Below are 27,785 nucleotides of genomic sequence, written 5' to 3' on the forward strand. Positions count from 1 at the left end.
GGTTAGATTTTTTTTATATTTTTTAATATAAATTATTCACCACTTTCCACCTTTATTGCTGAATTTAATCTGTCATTTCACTGTAATTTTTGCATAAATAGCAAAACTGTAAGCTATTCTATAGCTTCAGTGTTAAGTATATCTGATATGTTTTACTTGGCTGGTTTTCATAACATTGCTATAGCAAATATTTAATTTGTCTAAAGGCATTTCAAGGTATAGCTGAGTCTTTATTCTATAGAGATATTTAAGATATATCTCTTTAAACTTAACAAGAAATTATATTTTTGTTTTATCTTTTATCCAGGTGCAAGCAAACGGTTTGTGTGTGGAGTATGTCCATGGGTAGGCTATTTGTATATTGAGGCTGATGACTTCACATAAATTGCCTTGGAATATTGAAGTTTTCAGATCAATATATGAGTAAATTACTTGCGAAGATGTTTCACACACAAACTTTATTTGCTACACTTGGATAAAGGATTAAATAAAAATATAATTTCTTGGCAAGTTTAATTTGTAACAAATTGACAAAGCTTTTTACTTAAATATATCTGTTTAAATACCAGGTTTAATATCACTTTCCTTAATGATGTTCCTCATATAGATTATGAATAACAGCTGAGATAGTGTACAACCCTGTCAACCTGTCTTTCTTTATCCTTCAATTTTAATTCATTTGCAACTTATATGTAATCTAAGTATACTCAGAATATCATGGCAGACACAAGATGCAATGCTGAAAAGAGATATATCAACTATTCCTTGCAAGTAAGTCAACATGTATTTTCAGAGAATACAGAGAAAAATATAAAAAAGTTGTGTGAAAGCTACCAAACAAAAATCATAGAAGGAATTTAGAAGACCAAGATCATGATGGCAGTGGCAGCAAAATGTTCTGGAGACTACTGCAAATGCTTTGAAATGGAGGAACGACTGTTGTAAAAAGGAATAAGATGTATACGCACACAACTGGGTGGAATACGGTCATTTGTACATTTCATTATTTGAGCTAGAAATATGTCAGACATATGGAAGGGTAGCTGGAGGATATTTGACCTGAAATACATTTGATTCTCACTATAACAAATTCACTAAATACAACAAACTATTCAAAATTCTCAACCAGTTCTCCATAGATATGTTTAAAGAAATTCACTATATCAAAATGTTCACTACTACAAACTATTTTTGCAGTTGCTGTACTATTATTCAGAGGACCTGGTCAGGAGGTTGAATACAGATTGAAGTAATGCTCACTCACCTGTAGGATGAGAAATAATGTCAGACTTACAGAGGAATTATATACTGAATGTTCTGTATAAAATTTATACAAGCATATGTGAAAATAGGCTAAGTAATATTGGTGAAGAGAAACTTAGAAAGGAATAAGTTGAATTCAGGCCACATAGGAACTGTCAGGACTAAATTTTTGCTTTATAACAAATAGTCAAGAAATTAGGAATGTGACAGTCTTTATTTAATTTTAGTAGATCTGGATGAGGTTTTTGTGGTCACAAGAGAAAAACCCTTCAAAACATAATTATATGGCATAAATGAGACATCAGAGTAATATATAATCCAAAAAGTTGTAAATCAATAGTTGGAATTTGAAATTACAGAAAAGGGGTTTGTAAGCAGTGTAATAAAGATGGTTTGATGTAAACAATTAGTGATAATAGTATAACTGCTTTGTATTTCTAAATTATTAAAATTATTTTAATTAGAGGTAACCTGCCATTAACAGATTTACTTGTGGCAGAAAAAAAATGCACCCTGTTTGACAGTAGCAAAAATTTTTGGAAAATTAAATTTTGGTCTCCATTGCTATATTATATAAGACTTCATATCACCTTTCTCTTCTTTGGTGCATTTTAAAATGTGTAATTCCTGTTATTTTTATCTTGATGCATATAATAGCATTTTATTGTTGAATGTATATTTTAATCAAATTTGGTGTTGCAAATCCTTAGTAATTTGCAGTACACAGAATTTACTATTCATGATCACAAGTTCTTTTCAGTTGTTACATTTTCTTTACTACTAGGAAGGCAAGGTAAAACTATTCTGTGAAGCTCTAACTACTGCACATAAGACTTCTACTTATTAAGTTGTACAGCTCATACTAAAGCTACTTATGAGCTTATAGAGGCACTTCAAGTAATACAGAATACCATTTTACACAAATTGTATTTTGTATTACTTAAAGTTCTTCTTTAGCTGCTTTCCATCCACTGCCAGATATAGTGACCCCCCCAATCCCCAGCTCCAGTTCTGTTTGTCTTTAGTAGCGTCCACCATCTCATGTCAAACATTTGGATCATCCTTCCATCTTGTTCTTTCATGATCTTTCCTTCTCTCAGTATCCACTTGGTGTTTAATTTTGTTCAACTTTTGATTGTGTTTAGCACTGAGGCCTCCTGAACAAGATGTTATATTATGGCCTTCCTCCTACAATCTGTGTTTAGATTGCCAGCTTCCTCATTGGTTATTCATTGTGTCATGGTGGATAGCTTCCTCAGATTTCCCCATCAATTCTAGAGTGCTCTAGGATTCTGTGCTATCACGTGATACCATGCTCTTCCTCCTATATATCAGACCCTTTTCTCCAACTTCAAATCCTATTCATAGCTTTGCTTACAACAATGCTCATCATTTTTATTCCTCCTCATTCGATAAACCATGTAGTACTCATGATAGAAGCCTCAAGATCTTTCAAAACCAAAGACTTAAATGCTGATCTCCTCAACTTAGTAAATTTCAATGGCAAAAAAAACTCAAGCCTGCCTTTTTACCCACAAGAAAAATGCTACCTCATCCCTTCTTGCTTTTGATAATGTTCAAGTTTCTTTTCAAGATCAACTTTCTCTTCTTGGGTTGAGTGTCACAGCCAGTTTATCCTTGCACAAACATATTACTTGCATAACCTCCTTTGGCAACTCGTAGTTCACCGGAGTGGCGATACTAAGGCAGAAGCAATGGAGAGGTCATATTTACCTATATGAGTTGCCAACTGGTGAACCACCTTATTAAATTACTCTGGATTTAGAGAAAGATGTTGGAAGTTTATTTTGCACTTGGTTAGACTATAATAAATTTAGTTTAATCCTTTATCAAAGTGTAAGCAAACAAAGTTTGCACCTGAAAATATCTTCAAGACTGAGGTAAGGTGGTACATCCCTTGGCAACTTATAACAAAGGTGGACCAAGCTCTCATCACTCCTTGTCTCAGTATCTCCCATAACAAAGCACATCTCCTTGCAGACATGTATACTGCCATGCATTAAGGGAAGGGCCACTACCCAGACCGGTTGCTACGAGTTGCTAAGGGATGTACCACCTTACCTCAGTCCTGAAGATATTTTCAGGTGCAAACTTTGTTTGCTTACACTTTGATAAAGGATTAAACTAAATTTATTATAGTCTAACCAAGTGCAAAATAAACTTCTAATAACCTCCTTAGCCTCTAAAAAAGCAGTGTTCTTTTCTGATCTAAACATTATTTATGTTTAGAACAGAAAAGAACGCTGCTTCCATGTGTGAAGGCTTAAGTGCTGAGAGGACATCATGTTTGAGGTTTAATGGAATATTTACAGCACCTGAAAAGGATTAAAAAAATTTTTTAAAAACTTTTCTGATCCAATATCATCTACTCCAGCTGCCTTTCCACATTTCAGACTTTTGATGGCTTTTTCTACCTGAAGTATGGATGTATTCCTGATTGCATGTGTTTTTTACCACTGTGCCATCACTTTAGCAATGTTTAAAATAATTACTCCATACATCAAGGATATCTTTGTCTCCAGTTTTCATGTCACCTTTATCATCTCTAATTTCTTTTACAGCACTTTCTTCTATTTCTGAGCTTTTTCAACAACCTCCAGAATATCTTGCCACTTTCTTGATATTTATTTTCTGCTTTCTTACCAAAGTCTTCCCATGACTTTTGTTTAGCTAGTTTTACACAGTGTTTAGCTTTCTTACATTTGTCTCTGTATTCTCTAAGAGCACAAGCTGACTTATTTGCCAGGAACTTTTGATATGCTTTCTTCTTTTCCTTCACTGCCTCTTTAACTTCCTGTGTCCACCAGGGAGTTCTTATTTTTCTATCCTTGCAGACAACCTTACCACATGCCTCTCTGACTGAATCAATCAATGTTTTCTTCATGACTTGCCACTGAATCTCCAAGGTTTGGTTCCTGTTCTCAAACTCTTTCATTTTTTCTTGAATAATGTTTGTGTATTTTAGTCTACAGTTCACATCTGAGAGCTGCTCAACTTTTATTTGCTTCAAAAATTTCTTACATGTTCTTCTTTTTCAATATGAAATTCGATTTTATTCTGCTCAAGACTAAATGATGATCACTTCAAATTTTAAATCCTCTGTACACTCTAGTGTCCTGCACCAGAGAAATCATCACTGTCAACAATAACATAGTCAATGAGACTTTTCTTATTCCTTGCCTATTCTCTCCATGTGAATTTGTGCACATTTTTATGTTGGAACATTGTGTTAGTAATAACCAGTCCATGGCCTGAGTAGAAATCCAACAGATATTTGCCATTATTATTAGCTTTGCTCTTTTCTCCAAATATTTCCCAAAATATTTTTGTATGTCTGATCATTTCCTACTCTGTTATTTAGAACCCCAACGAGAACCAACTTTTCATTTTCATTGTGTCAATTGCTTTCACTAAAGCCTCAAAAATTTTCTCCACTTCTACTTGAGTGGAACCTTCTGTGGGACCATAGGCACGAATAAGTCTCATTGCCCATTTCTCCATTGATATTTGCCCATATCACTCTACTTGAAATTGCCTGCCATTCAAGAAGATTAGCCTCGTATTTAGTGTTGAATACTATGGCTACTCCTTTTCCTTGATTGTCATTGCCTGAATATAACATTTTGTATTTATTGCTCAGAAAGATCTCACCAATTTTGGTCTTTTTTGTTTCAGTCACCCCTATTATGTCGATCTGGTATAATCCTCATCCGATCCAATCCTCAGTTAGCTCCATTTCTGTTCCATTCAGACTTCTTATGTTGATAGTACCGATCTTCAATTCTGGTGATATTGAGTTGGGGTGTGTTTTGGGATTTGTTCCAGTAGCTGACTTTTTGCTGTTTGCCCTGTTTCCCCTGGCGAAAACAATGGGTGCCGTTTAACTGGGCACCGCCTGAGCCGGCATGAAATTCTGTCATATTGTACTATAATTTTATATTGTAGTGTAAGCAAATAAGAATACAATTTGGTTGGCTAAATCCCAAATTGCCAGCCCATCCTCATTTGTTCAGTATCCAAGTAAATACCTAACGGGGTGCACCACGAGAAGGAGAGGACTGGACATTAGGTCAGAAGCTCTGGTTAGTTCTCTGCACTCCTTTAAAGGCCATGTGGAGGTCTCCTCTCAGTTATACAGCTTTGACCCTTAAGCACCCTCAGGGGGAAAAAACTTGAACAAAAATAAAATATTTCTTAATAAAATTAGGAAATATTTTATTTAATGTGACAGGCATGTTTACCACAAAATATATTATTAATTTTTATTCACAGGAATAAACAGATTTCTGCTAATTATGCTTCTTCTTTTGGAAGATTGCGATTAAAAAAAAAATGTCCCTGTATAGGGATAAACAGTTCTTCCTGAACAGACATACTGCAGATGAAAGAAAAAACAAGTAGCAGTTCATTTAACAATCTTTCAAAATAATCACAGATAACAGCAAACCTCAGAAAGCATGCATATTGACTTCACAAATACGCTGGTGTCCAAAAGCTAAGGATGAACTACATTTTATCTGCAATGCAGCTCTCGCATTGTACCAGCTTAGCACCAAGTGATTCAGGAGTTCTTGAGTTAAACTGGCCCACTCCTCCTTCAGAGCGAGGATAAAGCTTTTTTTTTTTTTTTTTTTTTTTTTTTTTTTTTTTTTTTTCCTGGAGGGGAATTTCAATCAGCATTGCACCTCCCTGTTGCATCCCAAATGTGTTCTATGGGGTGGAGATTTGGGGGGTGGGGGAGTGTACTGGCCACTAGATTTGATTATTATCCTCTGCCTCCACTGCTTGTGTATGATGTGTGGCAGCATTCATCCATAAAAATGAATTCTTCACCTATAGCATCAGAGAACAATTGAGCATGAAGTTGACTTCATTGAAATATCGTTCACCAGTCACAGTCCCTTTTTCCAGCATTTGTAGTTCAGTGCATCCATTAAACGTAATGCCTCCCAACAGCATGACCCCAGTACGGCCTTATCTGTCTCTTTCTAGTACATTCTTGCAGTGGTAAGCAGTATCATTTTCATGCCAGATCAAATGTTGTCTAGAATTAGAAGTAAGACTAAACCAGCTCATCTGTAAAGAGTACATTAACCTATTGGAGTCTTGTCCAATTTTTATGGATACAACACCACTGAAAATGTGCTCTACAATAAGCTGTGGATAAAGGGACACAGACTTTTACAGACCTTTGGACATAATAGGCCTATTTGTCGCAGATGTCTTGCTACAGTTTATTGTGATTATATGCATACCTGGGCTTATATGGAGCTGACCTACCATGATGTATTGATTACAATTTGCTATTATAACCAAAAATCTGTCTTCATGCTTTGTAGTGAGGATAACCTCTTAGTGAATGTCTGGAGCACATTCTATTGGTTTGAAACACTGCCCAGAGCCTGGATACAATGCTATGTGAAATTCCAAACTCTCTGGCAATGTCATTAATTCTGCAGCCTTCAAGCTTTCCAATAATTATTCCCCACATGAAATCATCTCAATGTCTAAGACACATTACAAGATGTCCAAGTTTGCAACTTTATTCCTTCATGAAAAGAGCTTCCTTCAAACACAATTTGCTTAGTGCATCTTTTTGCCTTTTGTGTTCTGTATATTCTGAGATACCATATCAGAGATTGACTTAAAAATCTTTTTTGGCTGAAATTTTCTTGTTACCATTCATTTGTTGGATTCATCTATCAGATTCATTTGTCTCTAAAACTGCCTAAACGTACCAGCCATTCTGAAAATTTTAAATGTTTTATTTTTTTTTCCTTTCCAATCATAGGTCATTTTCCTTGCAAATTTTAATATTCACAACTTTAGCCTGCTTTCCTTTTCCAATTACACAGATTATGTAGGCAGAGATGAGACATTTGCTATCACCAGTGATCTTAGATTGTTCACATGCCCACCAGATAATCCTAACCACTAGATCTTTCTTACCAGCAGCTCTTCTAAATATACAGTGAATGTTGTTTGTCCTCCAGGAGGTTTATACTTCTTGATTTATTCTCCTATATAGCAATGCTCAGATAATAACTTGTGTTCTCTGGCATTATAAGAAAGTCAAGTGGGATGATCTGTGTGACCTATGCCACACTTAGATGGATTATTATTTTCAATTTTTGGTCCAAACATTTGTACTGCCTGTATCTGAACCACTTCTTATTGATATGGACAGATGGACACACACACACAAAAAAACAAAAAAACTTCATATCCCTTATCTAAGCCTTGGTTCTCCAAGAAGTGTACAGAGGCTATATACAACAGAATTCGACATATTGCAATTGACTTTCATTGAAGTCTTAAGCTTCCTTTTCTTTTCATACCAAAACCTGAAACAGCTATAAGCAAATATTGATGTATCCAAACTTAATTCTTAAACAATGAAAAGCAGAAAATTTGCATCATATTCGATTGGCAGTCATGCTTTCTGGTCTCTGGCTAAAGCTACTTGGTTTCATTTTTGTCTATGCTTCCTACTGTTTTGTACTTTGGTTATTCCATTGCTGGAAGCTGGCTTCTTACTTTAATTCCAGGAGAGTTAATCTTGGTTCACACAACAAATACACATTTAATTCTGTGTCGATTTTTTGCCGGAAGGAGATCAGAACCTTGTCCAAACTGGATATCCAAAAAATTATCCATGTGTTGGAACTCATTGGAACAAAGGTTATATGTGCTATCGAGAAGGGGAAAAAAAAAGGGAGAAGGGGAAAGTGTTTTAATGATACCATAGGCTCTAACCAATAGATCCTATCCATATACACCACATCTTATCTAATGGCTACAGTTCCCATAGTATTAAAAAAAAAACAGTCTTAAAGAAATAAATTGATGCATGCCTTTTTCAAGTCCCACTTGAAACTAGCTATCTTTTATCTGCTCCACTAAATACCAACCCTCCTTTCAGTTTCTGGTGTATATACAGAGTTCCCTCTTCCTGCAAGTCAGGCTACTGTGGACAGAGAGGAAGAATAGCCAACATGCCTTGTTTGTTCCTAAGTTATTCAAGTTTTTTTTTTTCCCCTTCTCCCTTTACTGAACACTGGCAATGGCATGGAATAAACATTTCTCGATAAGTTGGCTAAGTGTTAGCATATCCATTCTCCAGCCGCTAACCACAAAGGCTGCTGGTTCGAATCCTGCCAGGGACATTGGATGTTTTTCATTGTCTGTGAAAATACTAGTGGTTGATGGTAGGCAGCAGATGGCATTGGTGTTTATGATGATGGTAGTTGTGGTTCGTTGTAGTTGGTGGAGACAGATGTAGAGTAGGTTCCCTCCATCAATGAGTCTTTGGACTCCCTGGAGGTGTCATGTAATGCTAATAACAATATTGCCGTGACCATCAGTGCAGGAATTGGAAGAGAAGAGTAATGACAGTAGGTTATCATTGTCTATAGGTGATATAATGCCATCTGGATATGAGAGCAGTGGAAACATGAATGGGCAAAAGTTGTGCCTAGTTGCACATGCACAGGCAGATACATTCACAAACACTCCCACCACCACCCCTCACAACAATATGGCATCATCAAAACTCTTACTAAGAAAGCCCACAATCTTTGTTCCAGTAGAACTGCCCTTACTATTGAGCTTAACCACATACACAACACTTTCCTCTCCAATGGCTACAGCGAACACGGTATCAAAAAAATAATCAGTTCCTCCCCCATTCCTCGTCCTTCTCGTCAACAAGATTTTAAAAATGCCATCACCATACCCTACATCCGTGGCACATCTGAAAAAATAGCCAAGATACTAAAAAAGTACAACCTACACACAGCATATAAGCCCTACCGCAAACTTGCTACCCTTATCCGGTCTACGAAAGATCAGCTCCCTCCTTTCTCGCTACCTGGAGTTTACAAAGTACCCTGTTCCTGTAAGCTGCCGTACTTTGGACAGACAGGCAGATCAGCATCCATCCAGCTGGAGGAACACAAGTCTTACATCTGTAAACACAACTATGGCCATTCAGGCTTGGCTGACCATGTTATGGACACCACCCACAGAGTATCGTGGAAGAAAACCACCATGCTCCACCACAGCAAATTCAAGAGAGAGAGAGACTTTTCTTAGAAGCAGCAGCAGCTCTCAGAAACCAGCCAAATCTTAATAAATATGGTTGCATTAAGCTTCTGAAGATTTGGGAAACACTCATCACCAGAGATCCCACCTTACATTCCAGGCCACCTACTACTGCCCTTAGAGGGCACGCCACCTAGATAGGACTTTAGTGTCACCCACGTGGTTGGGCTTAGTATTGTAAGATTTGTGTGTGCATGTTACATTAATTGTTTTTGTAATCCCCATAGATGTCCTAGTGACTAGGACGAAATATAGGAAGTATTAAATTCCATTTTAATTCTTTTTGAGTGTTGTAAAAAATCCATTAAGCCTCCAACATGATGTCCTCACAGCACTTAAGCCTCTACACACGAATGTACCTAGTTGCCTTGGAGGGACTTGAAGACTAGACTCCCGTTTGAGCAGAAGAGTGTTTTTGTGGTATTCTATAATCTGATTTGGATTTGAAAAAAAATCCAAATCCAGTTATGAGTCACAGTTTAGGCTAAGTGTGATGCTGGAGTTTTCTTTCTTGAGTTACTTGTGGTATGTATGTCAAATTTTTTGGACTGCATTGGCATATTGTATTTGTATTGGTTGGGAATTTTGTGTGGAATTGAGGAATGAATGAATGAATGTTGGCAAAGTGGATATAGAAACTTTTTATGAAGTGTTCATGTTTATCACTTTATTTGGACATCTCAGAGATGAACTGGCAGAGTAAGTGGCAACAGGATTTATCAATAACTGATTAGGAGGCCTCAGAATTCATTCCTATCAGGTTAGGTCTCTTTTACTATCTGATGGCCAGCCTGCAGAACTGTTTTACTGCTGTATGTACCTTTTTTAAACGGTGGGAGGGGTCTCTACTGTGATTGGCATATCCTTGAAAGGTATCACCCATCCTACATATTGGGGAGATAACAGAAGCCAGATCCCCTTGCACTGGGGACCAAATATAGCAGAAAGCCACTTCAGACCTCCAATAAGCCAGGTAATGTCTCACTGGGTGAAGAGAAATTGAGTCTAGAAGTCTAATTGGCATTCCCTCCAAATAGAAAATGTATGATTTGCTGTAGTGACAGTACTCACTGCCTTTCCCAGCACTCTGTTTGTGGAAGAAGGCTACAATGTAAGATGGTGGGATTAACTTGACTTTGAGAGGCTATATATTGCAGATTGATAGTCCTTTAGTAGCCTGCTGGTTGGCCAAGATGATAGCATACTCTTTCTGCAAGCGACACTATGCAAGTTTCAGTTACTATCTGGACTTGATCTCAGAGCAGAGTTTTGGTTATCTAGCCTTTAGCTTACCCACATTATCAGTACTAACACTATAAGCTTACAACTTTTTTATGCTGGAAATTGATAGTGAGGAGTTAAGGCTCAGGAACATCTCTTCTGCACATGCATGACATATATCTTCATAGACGGACTCCTAGACACAATCTAATAAAGTGGCAACAGCATTTTCTAACTTTTTAGGAGGCATTTGGTTTGGGACAAAGTACTGTATAGCATCTGGCCTACAGAAATACATTACAGTGGGTCCTTACAGTATTTATCACTTGCACATAAGGAGGTGGGAACAGAAACTGGTGACTGCTCAGGAGACCAAATAAATAAATTCATGATCACTTCATGCTACCAATAAGCTGGGTGATGACTTCATATCAGGTGATAAAATTCATCTTCTACATATGCTGCAAGGATATTCAAATCCATAGATGGTATACAAAGATTTCCACGTATATGGTATGTCCACAGAAATAAAGGTCTACTGAAATACCTGTCTCCTTTCTTGGAATTTTTTAAAATAAGCATCTAATGAAGATGGTATTTTTAAAGACAAACTGTGAAGCTTCCCTATTCTATATTTTTACATTTCTGACTAAATTACTCTACCATCACTTTGACATTCTCATTTTGTTAGCTTCCCTCAAACCTCCTTTCCTCTTAATGTATTTCTTCAATAATGTTGACTACCAACCACCTTTCACAAGTCACCAACTGCTTCTAAACTTGCAGAGTTCTTTGTTTACATACTTAAACTGTATTTCATTACTTACTAAATATAATTTGGAGAAGGAGTAACAGATATGAGATTTAAGAAAGGAGGAGGAATGCTCTATGAATACAAGCTTGCTATCTTTAATGGTAAGTATTTTGGCATCATGCATACGGCAGTTGTATTCAATACATATCTGATGATTCATTATTATTATAACTTTCTCCAAGAAAATTAGAACTTCATGCAGATTGACTCTTGAACAGAGTATCATAGGGTTAATTTATAATAATCCATTGTATTTCATAACTTTAATAGAGTTGCTAGTTGCATGATTTTATGTGATGCAGGCTGTCAATTATAGAGCAAAGAGGATCCTTGTCTGTGAAGATTTTAGAGCAATTTTTTTATCTAGATGGGTAAAAACAGGAGAGTACTAAACTGTTGACTTATTGATGTTTTTTCCCTAGCTGCTGCTTAAGCATATATAGTGGTTCTTTTCACAGATGGTGTAGTTTAATTGATTCTTATATTGTCTTTTTATATATATATATGTATATCATATGCACTGATTGAGAATACTTAAACCAGGCAGATTATTTTTAGTTTGAGTATTAGTTTATTTCAGTAAATCTTTGTTTCTAACTTTATAAGTTATTGCATATGACAAAATCAAATTTTCCATGTTGATTGTTTCCAGAAATGTAATAGCTTAAAATTTGAGGATTCTAGAAAAACTGCAAAATTAGCATTATGAATGAACTGTTCATCTGTATAAACCAAAACACCCCACTTTATGACCAGTTGCTTTAAGACCGATCCCCCCCCCCCCCATGTGCCTTTATGATGGTGGTCTGAAATGTTCTCGACCTCAACCATAAATGGCAACACTATCAGCAAGATTTTTTTTTTAAAAGTTGGTCATAAGCATCCATATGAAATTGCAAGTCATTCTGTCAAGTAGTTTGTTTTATATATAGCTGTCTGAAGCAAAAGTGTTGTCTGTATCCCTTGAAATGGATAAAATTGAGTATTGTGCAGTTATAAAATTGACAGTGAGGATTAAAAGAAGGCCTTAACGCCAAAAGAAATTCATTCAAAGTTGATAAAAGTTTATGGGCACCCTTCTCCTTCATTTTCGACAATTAAGAAATGGGCTGCCGAGTTTAAACATGGCCATACAAGCCTTGAAGATAATCCATATGAAGGACGTGGAAAAAATGTAATAACACCAGAAATCATTTGATCAGTGCACAATATGATATAGGATGACTAGTGAGTCAGTGTGTGAAATTGCTGAGACTATAGGCATTTCAAAAGAACATGTAGCATACATTTTGCATGAAGAAATGCAAATGAAAAAGCTTTGCACAAGTGGGTACCACGCAGATCAAAAAGCATTCGCATGAAAATCTCGGAACAGTGCTTGGAGCGTTTTAACATGAATAAAACTGATTTTGTATGTCGATTTATTACTATGGATGAGACTTGGATTTACCAGTACACACCAGAATCCAACTGCAGTCAAAACAGTGGACAGAAGTCGGTTGATCAGTGCCAAAGGAAACAAGATCATGGCATCAGTGTTTTGAGATGCTAAAGGCATTTTATTTATTAATTGACTTGAAAAGGGTAAAACAATAACTGGGGAATATTATTCCGACCTTTTAACCAGACTAGACATGAGAAAAGACCCGGTTTGCAGAAGAAAAAAAATCATCTTTCATCAGGACAATGCACCTGCCCACAAAGCTGTTTTGGCAATGGGAAACTTAAGGGATATGCACTATGAATTGCTAGAACATCTACCCTATTCCCCAGATCTGGCTCCCTCTGACTTCTTTCTCTTCCCAAAACTAAAGCTCTTCCTCTCTGGTCAGAGTTTTTCTTCGAATCAAGAGGCAATTGCAGCTGTAGAGGGGTATTTTGCAGATCTTGCTGAGAATCACTACAGGGACAGGATAATGCCACTGGAGCATTGCTGGAATAAATGTACTAGTCTTAAGGGAGATTATGTTGAAAAATAAAAATAATTTTGAAATTATAAATTCGTTTTTTCATTGTTAGGCTGAAAACTTTTCAGACCACCCACATACAATGGGTAAATTTTATTTTTTTATTATGACTCAAATGCCAGATCTCGGATGTGAGGCAATTGGAATGCATATTCTTCTACCAGAGGTTGCTAGTGGCTGGCTGATGAATATGGATGACTTGTAATAAATCAAAGTGACTTATTTATTTTATTTTTTATTTAGGGATTAAGTTTTATCAGAAAATATTGCAATCATATTTGTATTAAAAAAAAAAAAGAATAACTGTGCCTGGATTACCTCACAGGTGCTGAGAGAAAGACTGCATTTAAATCAAACATTATGCCTCATGCTTCATTTATTATCAATTTGGTTTAAAATTATTTATAGTGTAGTGCACATTTATGTCCTCAAATGCCTGAAAAGAAGGAATATGGATTTGAGAATACAAGATCTTTGAAGAAGCAAAAAGCATGAATATTAGAAGAGAAGCATGAAATTCTTAGTTAAAAAAATCTGGAATGAAACCAATGGAACTTGCTCCAAGTTTTATTTTCCCATTCTACAATAAGTACTATCTTAAAGAATACAGAAAAAGCCTATTATATTATAGTCAAAACTTTATTTCCAGGAATGTAATCCCAAGAGTTCAATTTATGACAGTTCGCTTATGTTATTTTCCTAGGAACAGTTAGATTGAAAAGCAAGGTCTGCTGTACTTAAGAGTTAAAAAAAAATAAAGTAAATCAAACATACTGCATAATGGTTTAAATACTGTTGAAATGACTACATAAGATTTTTAATTACTAATTATATTAGTTTATTTTTGGAGATCGAATTAAACTTCTCATTTTGGTAGAATACTGATTAGCACACTATATTGTGTAATATGGAAGTGAAAATTTCTGCTGCTCCTGTCTTTGCTGGCTTGTAATTTTTTCTTTAATATGCACAAATCTGTAATGTTAAGTTTTTGATCACAGATCGCTTTGCTTTTTTTTTTTTTTTTTTTAATAATCTATCACTTTAACTGCTGAAAATGCAACTCTTCAACTTTATTGCTTGCTGTTGCTTGTGTTTTAGTTACAAAGTGTCATTTTTCGGAGATGAGGATTCCATTGGTGATGGAGATAAACCAGCTAGTCCACCAGTAGGTATTGAAGCCAAACGTCCATATCCTCATATACAAACATACAAAGAGTATAAAGAAGCACTTAAAATGCAAAGATCATCTGACAACAGTGTATATAGGAGAAGCAGTATCACTGATGGTAATTCAAGGTAAAATTCTAGTTCTTAATTTCTTATTCATAAGAGTTAATGCAAGTTGGAAGACTTGTGGCATGCAGCATTAAAGTTCAGGAATAAGTTTTAATCATCGTGTTTCAAACATCTTTGTAAACATATGAACTTTTAACAGATAGCTTGTAAGCCTGGAAATAGCGAATGTTAAATCTCCCATTGTTGCAAGAGATCTCAATTTAAATGCAAATTAACATATCCACAAATCATTTGCTGCATTCATTTTTTTTTGGATATAAAAACTTCCAAACTGGAAATGAAAAATTTCATTTCCTGGAATATATATGCTTAACAATGAAAATCATGGTAATTCTCTGGCACAAATTTTCATCATTAGTTTATTGATATTTCTTTCTTAATCTTCTTTATAATATCCAGTTTGATTATTTCCAGTTTCTTGCTTATTCAAATAACTATGAATTGCCTTAATTCCATTCCCCCCCCATCTTGTCATTTTCGCTAGAAATTCCTGATTTGCTAATATTTTCCCGATTCATAATATAAAATATTATGAATGGAAATGCAAGATAAACTGTTCTAAATACCATTACAACATACGGCCAAAGAAGAGATGGAGGGAGCTGGTAGATTGAGGATGAAGGACTTGGATGTGGTGACAGCCCAAGACAGGAGGAGACTCATCATCAACAGTGACCCCACTTAAGTGGGAGAAGCTGCAGAAGAAGATAATATTATAAAATAGTTTATATTTCATGAGCATATGAATTCATTCATGTTTGCATGTGGATCTTGTGGATTAAGCCAAGTAAACTCTGAGATCAGTCTTCTTAAACTGTAAGAGGATGGATTTTTCCCCTTGGTTTAATTTGGCAAAACTCCATTATAATAAGAGTTCACATCAGTCTGAAAAAAAAAAAAAAAAAAGACATTTTTTCATGTGTATAGCTTATTATGAGAGTATCACAGTTTTCATTATTTTGGTTTATCAACAGTTTTCTTTCCAATTAATCCATTACTTATCTGGTCTCTATCACTATCAGATCTTGCACTTCAGTTTTCTGAACATTGCTCATTGCATTAGTTTTTCATGCATGGCATGAAACATTTGTTTTACTAATGTTATAGTTCAGTGAATGCTAATGTCAAATTCCTTTCTCTATCTTTCCTTTTTATGCCTCTTGTTTACTCATCTAAGCTTTTCTTAGAACTGTTATATCTGTAGTCTCTGAATTGTTTTGTTTCTAATTCCACCTTCAAATCCATAAGTAAAAATTGATTAATATGCTGTCACATATATTGCTACTTTGGAGTTTTGGCAAATATCTCTTATCCCTATAAATTTATTCAGTAACTGACCACCATATTAGCTTAGTTTATTCAATTATCTATTTCTATATTTAATTTGCTATCTTCATTAAAAATTGTGCCTATTTACTTGTTTTATAGGTTATAGCATTTATTCAGTTCAGTTTAGTTAGTCCTGAAGACTTCTATAAGATTTATTTAGGAGTACAATATCTCCAGTTTTGACATCGGGTTTAATGGTACATTTCCTTTTTAAAGTGACATTTTAATATGACATTAAAATCTTAGATCTTGGAAATGCAAGATAAACTGTTCTAAATACCATTGCAACATACTGTTATATGTTGCAATGGTATTTATAACAGTTTATCTTGCATTTCCAAGATCTGTAAAATTTAGATGCAGAATGTTATATTCTAACATTTTTCTTAACCATTTTCAAAAGTTAAAAAAAAATCTCGACACTTGTCTTCTCTACCTTTTTTAATCCCACTGGGTTAAAATTTAATCTAGGAACCTTTAACATTTTTAAAGCCACTTCAGGCCACCAACAAGCAAGTGATGCATTGGTGGTCCCAAACCAAATGATAAATTATTTGCCACCTAAAGATTTTTGAAAACATAGAATCCTGAACCTAGGTTAGAAGAGGGATGAAGTTGGTATGACCCTAGCTTGTTCTCCCCAAGTTTCTCTTGAGATTTTTTTCTTAGCCTATTTCAATTACACTTACATGAATCTTATTCAGAATTCAGAAAAAAGGGAATAAAATTTCCCTTTTTTACAGACAGGTGCTGTAAGTGCTCTACTCCATCTGAAATTCAACATTCAGGTTAGGCTGTATTATGCAGTGTAGCTACTGCCAAACATTTATGCAGTTTACTCTTGTTATAGCAAACTTGTAGAAACTACAGGAATAGCTTTTTATAGTGGAAGGTTTGCTAATGGTGAATTTTTGTCAGCCTAGCATTGTACCTATGGAGCTTTGGTTCAGAGTTTGTGATAGCAAGTTTGCTATAGTGAGTTTAACTTGTGCGTCTGTAGTTGAACACTTCTGATCAGATATATGCTCCAACCGCCTTTCACCATTTCTGACAAAATTTCTACTTCCAATGCTGATATGTCTTTACATTTCATTTCTCATAGATATTTTCTGCTACTCATTTATTGTATTTTAATAATTTTTCAAAGCAATTACCCCAGACCTTCATAATATCATTATCTGATTTTTATATTACTGTTATCATTTCTGATTCCTTCTGTGGTACTCTTTTTTCTTTATACATAAGTTTTTCAATAGAACCCAAAGCATGTTGCCATATATTCATTCTTCTCATGTTTTGTTTTGCTACTTTAATGCTTGGCTTTTTATGCTTTTCTCTGTATTCCCCAAGGATACGTGGGCTGACTTATTTGCCTTGGAAAGATTTATTTTCTAACTACAGTTTTAACTTCTTGAATTCATTTCAGAGTTCTAATTTTTCTGTCGTTGCAGACAACTTGACCACATTTTTCTTACCGACTGTCTTTTCTTCAGATTTTACCATTGGCTTTCTATGATTTAGTTCTTCTTTTCAATTTCTTTCCCTTTTTATTTAGTTATATTTGAGTCTACATTTGTTTCGGATATGAAAGCAGTTTCTAAAACTTTTCTACATGTATTTCTTTTCATTGTGATTCATTTTTATTCTTTTCATCACTTTCTATTGAATTCTGTAGAGTATCTCGGTCGGTTGCTTGTATGAAGATATTGCTATCAGTATTAACTTTCTATCCATGATTTGAGGAAAAAGATCATTGATAAAAACTGTTGGATCCAGATATTGACGCTGGCGGTGTGTTGAAATTATCTGATTGACTAAGAGAGCTGCATGTCGCACTTTGCTAGAAAGCAACAATCTTCCCTTCAACAATGCAATGTGGCTTTTTTAGATATTTGGCCCATTTAGAGACATATGAGATGTATCCCTGAAACAAGAACATATTTGACATGGAAAAATGGCATATTAAGATGTCTGATCTAGGTTTCAGAGGACAGACACCTTCTTGTTTTTATTAAAAACTGTAAGTCCAAGTGGGAAGCACACTATCTGTCATATAATCAAGAAAAGAGCATTCCTCAAGGCTTTGTCTTGAAGGTGACGCTCTTTGCTGTCAAAATTGATTCAAATAGCTTCTTCCCACAGTAGGCAATGCTCTATATGTTGATGAATTCTCAATTTGTCACTCTTGTAATGTGAGGGAGGAATTGAAAGACAACTTTAACAAGCAATTGATTGTACCTTTTCATGGCTCTTAGTAATGGATTCAGGTTTTCAGCAGAAAAGTGTCTGTGTACACTTTGGTGTACACCAAAAATGCCTTCTTCACCCTGATCCTGGACTAGATTTTCATGTTTTTAGAATATTTAGTATCTTAATAACATTTTTATTGTGATATTGTCAGCATGGCACCAATGAGATGAACAATGGTAGCAAGGACCACATTATCCAACGATTTGAATTTGCAGAATTTTATTCAGTACAATGTGTGTGTGCGTGCATGCGAAATGTATTCATCGAGAAAATTTAAAGCATGTGGAAGGAATTGGAACTGGAGAGCATGCGCACATATGTATTAAGTGTTTCAAAAGTGTCTGTTAGGTAATGAGAACACATCCAATACCAACAGTAAGATGGAAAATGTTATTAATGTTTAATGTGTAGCTGTGGAAATAGAGGAGAATGAAATGGATATTAATAAAGAAATTGCACACCTAAATGTTATCCTTCATAGGATAAAGTGTGAAATTGAAAAATTGCAGAAGCAACTAGAGTTAAGCAGGCCTGAAAGAAGCAGCTGATCTGAAGGAAAAAAACAAAGAAAGACTGAACAAACAAGAAAAACAAGTTAAGGAGGAAATTGAAGCTGCAGAAAAAGAAAATGCTATGGAGGGTTTGGGTGCAAAAATTCACAATATTAGCCACACCATCTGGATGCAAAAAGGTAAGTCGAAGGAAATGATCATCTTGGTTGGTACAAATGATTTGAGAGGTGAGAAGTATTCTATGAGGGAGGATGTAAAGGAGTTAGAAGAGGCAAAGCTGAAGAAAAAGGTGAAAATTGTAAGTCTCCTACCACGCTATGATGGAGATGAACTGAATAGAAGCATGTTGAAGTGTAAATTCAGAGAAACTTAAGCAATTAGTGGAAGCAAATGAGTTTGTGCGAAGACACCCATGAAGCAAGTGAGTGAGGAATCTAGTCTCTCAAGGAAAAATCTTGAATAGGGTAGTCAATTCAGAAAGTAAAGGTGGGTGGGGAACTAAAGGGATGCTGCAGTTTCTATATACTAATGACAGAAATATCAGGAAAGAGAGAGAGGAGTTTTTGGCATTGGTAAGTGCAACCTTGCAAAATCCAGGAAAATGGAAGGTTATAGGCATTAGTGAGACTTGGCTAACAGCAGATGATGTAGTTAGAGGGGAAAGAATGTGAAGGGCTTAGCATTTTCTGGGAGGATAGAGAAGATAAAATGAGTGGGGGAGTACTGCTGATTATAGATGGATTGCAACCAATAGGAGATAGGTGGGAGGGTGGCTGTTCATTTGAAGCAGTTTAATGTGAGATCAAAGCCAATAAGACAAACTATACGGTTCATTGCTACTGTAGGCCAGGGAGTGCCAGGAATGATTTGGAAGACATCCATCAACAAATTTAGTACAATGAGTGCAGGTAGAGTGATTATTATGGGACTTCAACTAGAGAGAGAGATAGATAGACTGGAAGGAAGAAAGATCACATGGCAGGAAGGAAATAGAATTTATACACCTGCTAAGAGATAATTACTTAAGGCAGGCATAATTACTGTGAAAGAGGGGACTAGGGGTGGGAGAGTATTGAACCTGGTCATAGGATCAGAAGAGCTATCCATAATTAAGGTGACAACATTGCCTTTAATTTCACCAATTGGTCCTGACTTGGGAGATTTTAAAACATGAGGAATATTCTAACAAGGTGTATTTGTGGAACTACAAGGCAGGTGATTATGACATGCTTAGGAAGAAGACTAAATCTGTACCATGGCATGAAACAATGCAAGATAAAGATGCTAGTAGTGCATGAAATATAGTTAAGGGTAATTTAGAGGAAGCAATATTAAATTGTATACCTAAGGTAAGTAGGATTAATCAGATAAGAGTTAGATGGATGAGTAATGTCATTAAGCATGAGTTGCAAAAGAAGAAAATGCTGTGGAGGGTATGTGACCAGCAAACTCATGAACATCACAAGACTCAGGCAAGAAAGGTGACCAGCAACTCTGTTATGCAAATTAGAACAAATGAGGATGAATATGACACTTGTTCAGTAGATAAGAGATTGACTGCTGGACAGATATCAAAAAGTGATATATGGAGGAACAGAATCAAGGCAAAAACAGGTAACTGGTGGTGTACTGCAAGGTTCAGTGCTGGGACTATCGCTGTTTAATTTGTACATGAATGATATAGGAAATAACTTTGAAAGGATTCATTTGTTTGCTGATGATGATGATGTGAAATTAGCTAAAGTAATAGTTAAGGTGATGTGGAGAGCTTACAGGATAATTTAAATAGACTGTCAGTATGGACAGAAGATAATGGGTGCCAGTTTAATGTTGAGAAATGTAAAGTTATGCATTTTGGGATAAATAGATTATGAGCTGTGTATTACATTGATGGCATGGTACTCCAGGAACTAGATGAAGCTAGAGATTTAGGGGTGGTAGACATAGCAATACGTTCTCTAAACTTTAACTAAGGTTGTCCATGAGGTTACTAGGCTATTGAAGAACACATTAACAATTAGAGATAAGGAAGTTGTAATTTCTTTTAATAAGCCTTGATATGCCCACATCTGGACTACTGTGCTCAAGTCTGGTCTCTTGGGTTTCTTGGGGATGAGGAAGTAGTGGAGAGGATTCAGAGGTGAGTGACCAAGATATTGAGTAGCCTGTGGAATGTTTCCTATGAGGATAGATTGAAGGTGTGTGGATTGCAGAAGTTGGTTGATAGTAGAAGAGGGGATATGATAGAAACATTTAAGCTGCTAGGGTTTTATAAGATACATGCAGGGAAAATGTTTCAGCACTTGGTTAGAGGGACCAGAACAAGATAATTAAATACTTAAGGAATTGACAGAGTATACTAGAAATATAAATTAAATCATTTTAATTAAATTAAAACTATTTCAGTTCACAATGAACTCGGGCTATTTCGTTTGGCAGGAAAAATTCTACAAACAGATAGAGGGGACAGCCATGGGTTCACCACTTTCTCCACCCTTGGCCAACTTCTTTATGGAGACTTTTGAAGAGAAAGCCTTAAACTCTGCTTCACAAAAACCTACCATATGGCTTCGCTACATTGATGATGTGTTTGCATATTTGGCCGCATGGCCCGGATACACTTCTCTCCTTCTTAACACACTTAAACAACCAACATCCTAGAATCAAGTTCACCTGGAAAAAGAGGAAAACAATAGCCTTCCCTTCCTAGACACACTAGTCACCTGCCAACCTGATGGAACCTTGGTTTTCTCAGTTTATAGAAAACCCACCCATACAGGCAGATACATTCACCAACAATTCTCCCCCCCCTCACAACAATATGGAGTTATTAAGACCCTATTCAACAGGGCTAAACTAATCTGTTCAAATGACAAGGCCCTAACCACTGAACTAAATCACATCCTTAACACTTTCTCAGCCAATGGCTATCCCTCCAAAAAATACTAAACCCAGTTATCCACCCCCCCTTCACAAAAAAATATTACTCTAAATCCATCACCATTCCCTACATCCGAGGCATTTCTGAAAAAAATCAACAAAATCCTAAAAAAAACATGATTTGACCTCTCGTTACAGAAAATTGGCATCACTTATCTGCTCCACTAAAGACCAACCACTTCCCCTAGACCTACCCAGTGTATACCAGATCCCTTGTAGCTATAAATTGTCCAAATTGTCCTACTTTGGCCAAACAGGCAGGACAGCAAATATCAGAATCTCAGAACACAAGGACTATATCAGATTTCACCAGTACAGCCACTCTGGGCTTGCAGACCATGCTCTTGATACTCGCCACAGAATAAGGTGGAAGACAGCCACAGTAATACGCTGCAGCAAGTTCAAATATGAAAGACTATTCATGGAATCAACCTCAGCCCTTAGGAACATGCCAAACCTCAACAAATTTGGATGCATGAAACTGTCCCAAATTTGGGAAACATACATCAGAAGAACTTCAGCCCGAAGGCCAAGAACACCTTATATAGCTTTCCAGGGGGCACCATCAGGACTTTAAGAAAACGGTAGCTTCCTCGCTTCATTTTTGATTTGCTGTTATGTAGTACTTGCATGCACGTGTCTTTATCTTAAGTTCCCATGAAGATGGCAACTTGATGTTGCCGAAATATTGGAAAGTATATATTAAAGTTGATTTAATTTATATTTCTAGTATACACTGTCAATTCCTTAAGTTAAACATGATAATTCCTAATTATCATGTTTAACCAGCGTATAAGCCTTTCTACAAGAAGGACCAGAACAAGGGGTCATCCCTGAAAGTTGAATAAAGGTGTGGTTAGTAGGGGGTGTGAGGACTAGGTTTTTCACTTGGAGAGTTGTGAATGAGTGGAATGAGTTGCCAGAGTCAGTTGTGAGTGCTTTGTCTGTTAATGGGTTCAATGAGAGGTATGATAGATTGTGTGGATAGATTGGTTCTCCTATGATGAGTCTTTGGACTCCATGAAGGTGCCCATACAATAATAATATTTATATAATAAGAGCATTAAGAGCATCTAGAAATGGAAATTTTTAACAAATACATTTATCAGTTACTATGCCATTAAATAACTCATTAATCAAGCCAACTTTCCATGTTATCACAATGTTAAATACAGATATAAAAAAGATAAGTATATTAATTTAATATGCATATGTAATAAAAAGGGAGATGAGATACATATGTAATTTGAAAGTAAAAAATCACAGGGGATTGACTAACAATTGAAAATGACAAAGTTAAGCTAAATATTTTGTAATTCCCACCTATGAAAAGTGTTTATAAACCTGTAGTACCAGATAGTCTAAGAAGTCTTCTGTTTTTTTATATGTATATTTTTTATGTTGTCTTTTTTTTTTTTTTTTTACATAGTTTGGAAATCTTGCTCTACTAGAGAGCCAAACATAAAACATTCAGTTATATTGACAAGAAATTATATTCTTCAATCCTGTATCCAAGTGCAAGCAAACAGTTCATATGAAGTTTTTTCACAATTACACCTCAGAATCAAAAAAAAATTAGAATAATGAAAAGAAAATGTGTTGAATGATTTGCAATTTTAATTTATTGCATAGAAAATAAATATCAAATATGAATTAGTATTATTTAAATCTACATACTCTGTAGATTATAGAACCATGTAAACACATAAAATGTAATAAATTATAAGAATATTTTCTTATAATTTATATAAGTGTTAATTATATTAATTATTAAAATAATGTTCATTTTATTTGTTTATTTAATTTTAAATAATATCAATTTTATTTTTATGATTTTATTTACTTTTAATTAATATTAAATAAACTTATTAAAATATTAATTATATTATATTAATTAGTGAGAGCCTTGGGCCAGCTATCTCTGATTTGGCTACCAGTGGAGATTAAACTGCCCACTCAGTCTCCAAAAAGTTAGATGGGGCTAAAACGGCCTCGCCTACTCCCTATACAGGAACAAAAAAAGGCGCTAACTGATTTTTTTTTACATACATCTTCAAGGCCCACCTTGAAGATGTATGTTGCCCCCACAACCTAATTGGGTTGTGGGAGCAACATACATACATATGGGGCAACAGCTGCAAGAGGAACTTCCAGTGGTCATGATCCTCTGCTATCAAGCTCAGGTGTTCTGGTGGGATTCCCAAACGTGTCCACCCAATCTATCCAGCGAGTCCTTGGCCTTCCATGTGGCCTCCCACCCTCTGACTTGGCAAAGAGGACCTGCTGAGGGAGCCTGTCTTGTGGCATTCTGACCAGGTGCCCGTACCAACGTAACTGTGATCTCTCAACGCAGAGAAGCAGCGGTTGAGTATTGAGGGTTTCCCTGAATTGCAGTGCTTCTGACTCTGTCGAGTCTTGTCAGCCCCACAGCCCCTCGAAGGAACTCATTTCAGCCACTTGGATTCATGTCTGCATTCTTTCGGTCATTACCCAACTCATGACCATAGGTGAGGATGGGGACATAGACTGTATTGAAGACAGCCAGCTTTGCCTTCTGGCTTAACTCCTGCTCCAATACTACAACGGCCAAGCTCCCGCAATATTGAGCTTGCTAAGCCAATTCAAGTATCTAGCTCTACGTCCCATTTTCCATCATTCGTGAATATGAACCCAAGGTATTTAAACTTCTCCACCTGCCTCATTGGGACTCCACTTACATGTAGAGTGCACTGGGATGGTTGTCTTGAGACCACAAATGTTTCAGTTTTGGCCACACTGATCTTCATTCTGGCGTCTACACAAACAGCTACAAACCTATCCAGGGTCTGTTGGAGGTCATCTGTTGGAGAGCTAAGCAGAACTAGGTCATTTGCAAAAAGCAGACGTCCAATACTACATCTTCCAATTCTGACACACTCACTGCCTCGGCTGTGCCTATCAATCCAGTCCATAAATATTATGAAAAGGAGGGGTGACAGAACACACCCTTGGCGGAGGCCAACGGAGACTGTGAAAGGTTCAGACTTTGTGCTGTTTACCCTGACACAAAACGGGCATTCATACAGGGATTTGATGGCAGCTAATAGTTGGCCATCCACTCCATACTCCTGTACTACTTGTCAAAGCTTATCCCGAGGAACCCGGTCATATGTCTTCTCCAAGTCCACAAAACATGTGTAGACATTCTTGGCATATTCCCAAGATTTCTCAAAGACTTGCCTTAAAGTGAAGATTTGGTCAGTTGTGCTTCTACCAGGACGAAAGCCACATTGTTCTTCCTGGAACTTTGACTCAACTATGCTCCTGCACTGTCTTTCCAAGCACCTAGCATGCACTTTCCCAGGCAGGTTGAGCAGAGAGATGCCATGATAGTTACTGCAATCCTTCTGGTCTCCCTTCTTGAAGACTGGTATTATGCCTGTCTGCCATTGCTTTGGTGCTCGCCCAGATATCCAAGCAGCCTGACACACTCGAGTCAGCCAGAGAACACCATCTCGATTTAAGGCTTTTAGCATTTCGGGCCGAATTTCATCATCACCACCAGCCTTGCCCGATTTTAGTGATTTTATTGCTAAATGGACCTCTTCTGCTGTGAGACTAGTCATTGCCCCGATCTGCACCTCTTGGATGTCCACAACTGCTGTGCCACCCGGGTTAAGAAGGCTCTCAAAATATTATCTCCATCTGTGGAGGATATCCTTCTCGGTTGTTAAAAGTGCACCATGAGCGGCCTTAATTGCCCTTGCTGTGCACAATTTCCTCCCTCGAAGGCGGCGGATGGTCTTCGTCGGAAGGCAGTAAAGACAGCAAAGCCTTCTGCTTTGCTGTCTTTACTGCCTAAGCAGCAGCTTTTCGTGCCTCAGCATACCGCAAATGCATCTCAGGTGACCTGACTCTAAGCTATGTTAGATAGGACTCCTTTTTTTCCCGGACAATTTTTTGGACTTCTTGGTTCCACCAAGGTGTGTCCTTTTCTCACTGCCAGTTGCTACGCCGAGCCGCTTTCTGCCACAGCACGAGAGTGCAGAGGCAGTGACAGCTGGTCTGAACAGCTTCCACTCCTTCTCAACATCTGCAGTATGCTTGGGAATCTCTTTGAACCTGGAGGAAATGTCATCTGCAAAATTCTTCCTCACAGCCTCATTTTCCAATGCCTCCCATTTCACGCAGTATAGCTACTGAGGCCTACCAGCGTTGTTGGTAGCATCAGGTTTCTGAAGTCGTAGAGTGCACACAACAAGGTGGTGGTCAGTTGACAGTTCTGACCCTTTTCTCACACGAACATCCAACACTGAGGAAAATAGGTCTGCTGAGACTATAAAGAAGTCAATCAGAGACCTTTGTTCTAGTATATCCCTGTAGCAGGTATACTTATGGACTTCTCGGTGCTGGAAGAAGGCATTCATTATGGACAAGCTGTTAGTACAGCAGAAGTCCAATAATTTCAACCCATTTGCGTTATGGTCAGGGGCGCCGTTCCTCCCAACCACACCCCTCCATGTCTGGTCATCTGTTCCAACATGTGCATTGAAGTCGCCCATTAGCAGGATTGATTCCATGTCTGCCACCCTGTCAAAAGTAGCATCCACTTCCTCTAGGAAGGCATAGTATTCTGACCCCCAGATTAGTTGCATAATCTTGCACCACAGCCAAATCATGGTTTTTCATCTGAAGCCTTAACACACATACCTGTCCCCCCAAAGGGATCCACTCAGCAACACAGTCTGGCAGCTCGGGGCTTGTGAGTATCCCCACACCTGCTTGAGCAGACATTGTCAGGCCTACACCAGAGTCATAGAGCTTCTACCCCCTTATCCAGGTCGACAGTTCCAGAGACGCTCCTCTTGGTCGAAGAAAGCCCGACTAAGTCTAGCCGGTGGCACTTGGTCGGGCTTTCTACCAGTTCTAACTTCTTCCCTGTCAGAGAGATGTTCCAGTTGCCTAAAGCCATAGTCTGGTGCCGTTGTCGTTGCGAGAACCATTTTGCCCTCCTATTGCAGAACCATTTCTTTGTGCTGCCCCTAAACATCTCCCCAAATGGGTAGCGGGCCCATTGATGGAGTTTCCTCTAGCAGAGTGCTGAAGAGTGGTGCCTAAGGGAGACTGTAACATATTTTTCGAATGGGTCCTTCTGCCTAAAACCCGAACGCATCCCTTGGTAACCTGCGCAACGGACAATGCGATATGAACATTTTTTGATGGCCTGATCATGTTACAGTGTTTGATAATGTCCTGTTAGCACAAGACGAAATGACAAAATAGGAAAGATTCCCCTCAAATACTCTAATAACAGTTGGGGGAAGGAGCAAGAAGAGAAGAAAGAAGCAAGGGGAGGAAGAGGAGGGACCAGTCTACAGATAATATAACAGATGTATATTACATGAAGTCAGTCATGGTCCAGCATCAGGTACCTCAGGTTTGCCATGCCCATACTCACTAAAGTGAATGTTATTTGAAAACATTCACAAAATTAAAATAATTTTTAACGTGGTTGAAAATATTAGAATAATGTGAAAATAAAAGCACAAAAATTAGTCACAGGGAAACAACATAATTAGTACTTTGCATCCTGTCTAGTTTTTATGTCCATTCGTAAATGGTTGTGCATATTTACTGCGGTTCAGTCTTTTTTTATCAAAACACGCCCATATGGTCTGCAGACTAGAAACAAGTTCATTTTTGTCTCTTGGGGCAGCTTCTTGAAGACATTTCTTCATAATTCCCCACAAATTCTCAATGCAGTTTAAATCATGTGAGTTTGCCAGCCAAGGAATTACATTGATTTGCCTTTCTTTGAGCCATCTAATAGTGGTCTTGGTAGTGTGACAAGAAGCTAAATCTTGCTGAAAAAGGAAATCACCATCACATAAATCTTGTGATGCTGCTAACATAAAGTGCTCAAGAATTTCTTGGTATACTTTGGAATTGACTCTTTTTGTACACAATACACAGCCTACCTGGACCCTCTGCAGTCATACAAGCACATACCATGACAGAAGTTGCAGATTTGCTGGCCTGGTTGGTCGAGTGGTTAGCATATCCACTCTCCAGCAAAAGGCTGTGGGT

At 37.0% G+C, this 27,785-nt stretch overlaps 1 protein-coding gene across 5 annotated transcripts in view; it reads left to right on the plus strand.

Moving 5' to 3' along the window:
* Lrch (Leucine-rich-repeats and calponin homology domain protein) overlaps positions 1 to 27,785 on the plus strand; it is a 454,905-nt gene that overhangs the window by 208,541 nt on the left and 218,579 nt on the right. For 4 of the 5 annotated variants that reach the window (XM_090411096.1, XM_090411095.1, XM_090411097.1 and 1 more), the window contains exon 10: positions 14,491 to 14,688. The exons of the other annotated variant lie outside the window; for it this stretch is intronic. In XM_090411096.1, coding sequence (XP_090267222.1) covers positions 14,491 to 14,688 — 198 coding nt within the window. The remainder of the gene's footprint in view (positions 1 to 14,490; positions 14,689 to 27,785) is intronic. 5 annotated transcript variants of the gene reach the window in all.

This window comes from Typopeltis vanoorti, chromosome 21 (assembly GCF_054136105.1).
Source record: "Typopeltis vanoorti isolate ZY-2024b chromosome 21, IOZ_Tvanoo_1.0, whole genome shotgun sequence".
NCBI classification, from domain to species: domain Eukaryota; kingdom Metazoa; phylum Arthropoda; class Arachnida; order Uropygi; family Thelyphonidae; genus Typopeltis; species Typopeltis vanoorti.